Raw genomic sequence first — 6499 nt, 5'->3', positions numbered from 1 at the left:
TGTCTTCACTCCCCGAACACAAGCCCAACACGGCCCGCTAAAAAAACATTAAGTACAAAAACAAAACATCAAATAAAAATGAGAAACGTTTTTTAAATATATAACAACAACAAAAAATGTGCGTGGGCACTGCCAGAAACTACAGTTCGCTCTTAACAAATAAAACGCAGGAAGCCCGAAGTCAACGTACAAATGCAGTCCGCGACGTACAACAATGCAGTTCGCCACGTGGAAGCACGAAGTATTCTTTTTTTCTTCTGAAATGCACTTCTCTTTCTACTGCAATGCAGTATGGCTAAAATGAAGAATGCAGCCCTGTTAGTTAAGCAAAGCAGTCCGACACCCCTACCCACACTACCCTCATCCACACTAAAGCTGCATTTACCATCAAAAATAAAAAAAGAGAAAAAAAGAAAGAACTCCATCAAAAAACTAAATGTGCATACATCTGTGTGAATCCTGATCCGATATAATTCAGTGGACGAAGAATAAATTTCACTTCCATGCAGTACACTATGTGGACATGTGCAGTTCTTTTGTGATAGCGAAGAAGTCCACTTACTAGGAAAATTCACCGAAAACACAATCATCACATTTTCTAACAGTTGCGTGCATACCTGAACTAGTCACGAAAAAAGAGGCGACGACGTTCCGGATTTCCAACGCACTAACACAGCCTCTTCAGAGCAGAACCTCCCTACAGTTGCCACGTAACTAAAAACACAGCCCACCCACGCTACCACCCCACTCCACCTCTCCCACGTCCTGTCACGGAGAGCAGAGGAGAGCAGAGGAGAAAACACAACTGCTTCGTCCCCCCCAAAACCCCATTGCATCTTCTTCTCCACACTTCCTTTCAATAACCTCTCTCTCAGAACAAACATGAGAGAGCAGAGGAGAGTCATGGCGGATGCACCTCTGTACAAGCAGCGCCGCAGGTACACCAGGGAGCTCCACGACGTCGACCTCGACGGCAACCACAAGCTCCATGTCGTTTTCACAAGCAAGGGTCAAGACGTGGACAAGATGTTGTCCACGCTCAGGAGGAAGCTCGGTGGAATGCCCGTCAAACTAGTCGGCGTTGATGTCGAGTACACGCACTACGTGAAGCGACAACGGGCAGCAGTGCTCCAGCTATGTGTAGAAAAAGAATGCCTTGTCTACCACATCTCTGCAGCTAAAGACAGGTCAGAATAACTATCAATCTGTACTATTGCTTGTCAATATTTATTTTAAATTTTCTTCATTGCAATTGCCATTATTTAAACTTTGGTTCTCATTTAAAAAAAGCATGGCATAGGAATTCATTGACAGTTTTCATCTGGCTCCATGTAACTCACGAGTTCAATTCTTGAATTATATGATCTAGCGATACACGCAGTTTTACTTTGTGTTACCAAATACAAATTGTTTGACTGAACAATAGAAAACTACAGCATTACTATATAAAACATGTATGAAATTCAATTCAAGAATACAAACATGCACAAAACATGCATTGTTTATGCAATCTATTATCAGATTTACTAGTTATGATGTACAAAGTATTAGCAGCTACTCACTGCAACAGATTCAGGTATACATATTGCATTTCAGTTTCAGAAAAAACAAAAAAAAATTGGTAGTTCTAAGAAATAAACTATATTCAGTCTATACAAACATCTTGCAGGCCAATGGAACTAGACAAATTCCTTATGAATGGTGAGTACACCTTCGTCGAATTCTCCATTGAAAGAGACAAAAGCAAGCTGAAGCTATCTGGATTGGAGATCAACTCTGACAACTACATTGATATTCAGGTGGAATAGAGAGACCCATACAATAAAAAGGAATTTGACTCTTTGGCTGATGTTGCCGGCAGGATGATAAACATTCACTACCATGACATGAAGAAAAAATTAACCGCAAGGAGGACCATACTCTGTGGGGATTTTGCCCGCTGCCAGACAAGCTTATCAAGTATGCAACAATAGATGCATTCGCAACATATGAGTCGTGGAGAATCATCTACTATGTCATAATGGGACTGGACAGGGCAAAAAGAGACAAGGAAGCAAAGAAGAAGAAGAACAAGGCTGTAATCCAATACAACAACTAGAAATAATCAGGGATATGTTTAGTTTCATTTTACTTTAGTGGTTGTGTTGTTCTTTGTTTCATGTGTGCAAGCTTTTGATTATGTCCGTTGCTTCATATCGAACATTTCTTTTGTAAAAACAGTGTCGTTTTAGAATTATCATCAAAATTTCTTTCTGTTGTTTGCTTATGTATCGTCAGTTTGCGTGTGATCATTTGCTTTTACTGAACTTAGTTTGTATTAGAACAAGTATCCAGACAACTTTGAAAAATTTAATGTGTGATACCAAAACATACTACACACATACAAAACATATTAAAAAACAATGCTAAACAAAAAAATTAAGTAATTTGACTACAACTCATACCTAAAAAAGAAAGATTAATGCAGTTCACAATGGTAAAAATAAGCAGTACAGACGTGTCCACATGCAGTCCACAATAGTAATTATAGAAAAAGACCATTAGTATTAATATTTCTAGAACAATATAATCCGCAGACCATTCTAAACAAACGTGAATAGAGTTCACCGAAGAAATATAAGGCAGTTCACAAAGTGTATACATGAAGTGCAGTACATGCTTAAATGTAGAACGAGAGGGGTTGCAGCAACTTTTGTGCAGTGTACAACACACAGACATGGTACGCGCAGTGCAGTCCTCAACGTTTGTGCAAGCAGTACAAATGACATCATTTCTACTACCACGAAATATATATACTCCAAAAGAAAAAAATGCTTCAGATAAGGAATTTTTTTGACCACCCAGGTGCAACCGGGCCCCAGCCTGTCTCATAATAGGTCTGCGCCCACAGTAGGCGAGTCGTTCTGAGCCACATTGCATGGGGCCGGGCACACATGGGCCCATAGGTCAGAGAATTAAGGGCAATGAGCGCCGTGTATAAGCGCCCAAACAAGTAACCAGAGGAGATCGATAGAGATGCCTCGCCAGCGCTTATAAACAGGTCAAGGGCGCTCTCAGTGGGCGAGGTGGGACTAAACATTAGGGCACACACACATCGCACCGGGAACCAGCCGTGCTCACAGGCCGACTTGGGCCCAATGCGTCTTACACCCCCAACGGACCCAACAAATTCTCACAGGACAAAACAAACAAGCCTAACGACGCACAACTAGCAAGTAACTCCATTACCCCCCACCTAAAAAAATGCAGTCCGCTGTGCAGTTCGGTATGGCACGGAAGATGTGCTATCAATAAAGCATTGCACTTCACTTAGACGATTGTTTTTCCAGCCAATCAAGAACACTACCACGACTAGCCCGAGTCAAACCGCCTCCTCCACTTGGCGAATCTTTTCACTTGACTACAACAGCACAATCCCACGTCACACCCTGGCTTGGTTGACATGCGCACGGGGTGTGAAAGGGAGGCGACGGGGTGTGACGGACTCGCCTACGCATGCGGCACCGCGGCACGCCGCGTCGCCGCCTGCTCCGGCTCGTTCCAGGCTCGGCTTCGCAGGAGGGTGGGGAGGAGGGGGGAGGGTCACGACCCCCCTCCCACCCCCCTGCTCGGCCTCGCGCTAACGCATGCAGTGCGCTTGGTTGATAGGCGCAGTGCGGACATTCTGTTTTTCCAACCCTAGGACGCACGCAACCCCAGAGCCACACCCTTAAGACAGACAGGGAGGCGACTGGGTGTGACGGATTCGCCTATGCATGCGACGCCGCGGCACGCCACGTCGCCGCCTGCTCCGGCTCGTTCCAGGCTCGGCCTCGCAGGGGGGTGGGGAGGGGTGGTCACGACCCTCCTCCCACCCCCGTGCTTGGCCTTGCGCTAACGCACGCAGTGTGCTTGGTTGACAGGCGCAGTGCAGACATTCTGTTTTTCCAAACCTAGGACACATGCAACCCTAGAGCCACACCCCTAAGATAGACAGGGAGGCGACGAGGTGTGACGGACTCGCCTACGCATGCAGCGCCGTGGCACGCCGCGTCGCAGCCTGCTTCGGCTCGTTCCCAACTCGGCGTCGCGCTAACGCATGCAGTGCGCTTGGTTGACAAGCGCAGTGCGGACATTCTGTTTTTCCAACCCTAGGACGCACGCAACCCTAGAGCCATACCCCTAAGATAGAAAAGGAGGCGACGGGGTGTGACGGACTCGCCTATGCATGCAGCGCCGTGGCACGCTGCGTCGCCGCCTGCTCCGGCTCGTTCCAGGCTCGGCCTCGCAGGGGGGTGGGGAGGGGGGTCACGACCCCCTCCCACCCCTTGCTCGTCCTCGCGCTAACGCATGCAGTGCACTTGGTTGACCGCAGTGCGGACATTCTGTTTTTCCAACCACAGGACGCATGCAACCCCAGAGCCACACCCCTAAGATAAACAGGGAGGCGACGGGGTGTGACGGACTCGCCTACGCATGCGGCGCCACGGCACCTCGTGTCGCCGCCTGCTCCGGCTGGTTCCAGGCTCGGCCTCACAGGGGGTGGGGAGGGGGGTCATGACCCCCCTCCCACCCCCCTGCTCGGCCTCGCGCTAATGCATGCAGTGCGCTTGGTTGACAGGCGTAGTGCGGACATTCTGTTTTTCCAACCCTAGGATGCATGCAACCACAGAGCCACACCCCAAAGATAGACAGGGAGGCGACGGGGTGTGATGGACTCGCCTACGCATGCGGCGCCGCGGCACGCCGCGTCGCCGCCTGCTCCGGCTTGTTCCAGGCTCGGCCTCGCAGGGCCCCCTGCTCGGCCTCGCGCTAACACACGCAGTGCACTTGGTTGACAGGCGCAGTGAGGACATTCTGTTTTTCCAACCACAGGACGCATGCAACCCCAGAGCCACACCCCTAAGATAGACAGGGAGGCGACGGGGTCTGACGGACTCACCTACGCATGCGACACCGCGGCACGCCGTGTTGCCGCCTGCTCCGGCTCGTTCTAGGCTCGGCCTCGCAGGAGGGTGGGGAGGGGGGTCACGACCCCCTCCCACCCCCTCCCCACCCCCTGCTCGGCCTCGCGCTAACGCACGCAGTGCGCTAAGTACAGGGAATACAGGTGCAATAGAAACCTATAAACAACTAGAAAAATGGGGGGGCAACCCCCCCACCCTATCGTACAAACAATAAAAAAACAATTACAGGACGCAACTTTAGACAATGAAGTGCATTTGGTTAGACAAAGCAGTACAGTATCGTAAAGCAATGCAGTTTCGGGATACACACATGAATACAGGGGCTGCAGCAAGTGCAGCAAAAAAATACAGATGCAGCACAAACCTGTAGACAAATGTAGTGCTTTTTGTTGGACGAGGAAGTTCGGCATCACATGCAATGTAGTTTCTGGGACACGTACACATACATATAAGCGTGACAAATGCCAGTTCGCACAGAACGTGGTGGTCAACAAATAAAAAATATATACATATATATACTGCATGAGGTATTTATATAAAATAAAATACACACACAAATTCGTCCATATACGCTGCTGCAAAAAGCAGATGAAACACAACAACAGAAAAAAGTCTTTTCATACATTATCTACCTTAGACAGCACACAGTACACGACATGAACCCTAGTTCTTGTCCATACACAGACTTTTACCTAGGAAAAACAATGCCAAAATGACTGTTACTGCGTCTGCGACTGCGTGTGTGATTGCGACAGGGAAGTAAGCCCGAGGTTTGCAATCAGATCTCGTAGCTCAAGCAGCATGCCTTCATAATACAACATGTTTAGAGGATTGAACAGCAGCTGGAACATGTACTCCGCCTTCCAATCTTCAATAGCAGGCTGAAAAGAAAATAAAAAAAGGTTGTCATAAGAACAAAAAAGTGAAAAAAATCAAAAAATGAAGGAGGTAACAAGAAAAGAAGAAACAGAGAAGGTATTACGTCGGATTTGACAATCTTCTCGGCTAGACGTTGGCCGTCATACAACTGCGTCAACCTCAAAACATAGATTCCGTACTTGTTTGTTCCCTGCGCTGGCACGACTGGGTAAGAGGGCTTCTCTGCCAATTTAACCCAGTCAGGGTGGTACTTAGATTTATACAATTTTTCACCATAAATCGCCTTCAGCAGCTGAGTCATCCTCCTCATCTGGCAAAAAAAGGAAGCACAAAGTAAATAGCACACGTCACAGATCAAATAACTATTCAGACGAACCAAAAAAATACAAAGTTCTTCTCAACGACGAGATAGTCCCTCTTTAAAATGCACGTGAGGTCATTTCCTTTTATCACCTTTTTTACACAGATTGGGGGGTGTGTGAGAAAAATGCAGTTCTGTCACGCATATGTTGCAGTGCACTACATAAAAAAGTGTGGTTCTATGTGTGCTAACATTGCATGTGCAGTTTATAAAAAAATGCAGTAGGAGAAACACAAAAAAGCTTTGCACTTGGCTAGAAAAAAATGACATACCACTTCAATGCAATCTGAGTGGTAGTCAGTCCTGCGCCACT

At 47.4% G+C, this 6499-nt stretch overlaps 1 protein-coding gene across 1 annotated transcript; it reads left to right on the top strand.

The window, feature by feature from the left end:
- Positions 1 to 903: 903 nt before the first annotated feature.
- Positions 904 to 1808, top strand: LOC109757896 (uncharacterized). The gene is made up of 2 exons (XM_020316741.1): positions 904 to 1187; positions 1670 to 1808. The coding sequence occupies exons 1-2, from the start codon at positions 904 to 906 to the stop codon at positions 1806 to 1808; spliced, it is 423 nt and encodes a 140-aa protein (XP_020172330.1).
- Positions 1809 to 6499: the final 4691 nt, after the last annotated feature.

Source organism: Aegilops tauschii, chromosome 2 (assembly GCF_002575655.3).
Source record: "Aegilops tauschii subsp. strangulata cultivar AL8/78 chromosome 2, Aet v6.0, whole genome shotgun sequence".
NCBI classification, from domain to species: Eukaryota; Viridiplantae; Streptophyta; class Magnoliopsida; order Poales; family Poaceae; genus Aegilops; species Aegilops tauschii.
The sequence above is the reverse complement of the archived record's forward strand: the minus strand, read 5'-3'. Positions and strand labels throughout refer to the sequence as shown.

Excerpts from the sequence above, each read along its gene's own strand:
- LOC109757896 (XM_020316741.1), top strand. The coding sequence starts at position 904 with ATGGCGGATGCACCTCTGTACAAGCAGCGCCGCAGGTACACCAGGGAG. Across the intron at positions 1,188-1,669 it reads ATCTCTGCAGCTAAAGACAG|GCCAATGGAACTAGACAAAT; the intron begins GTCAGAATAACT and ends AACATCTTGCAG.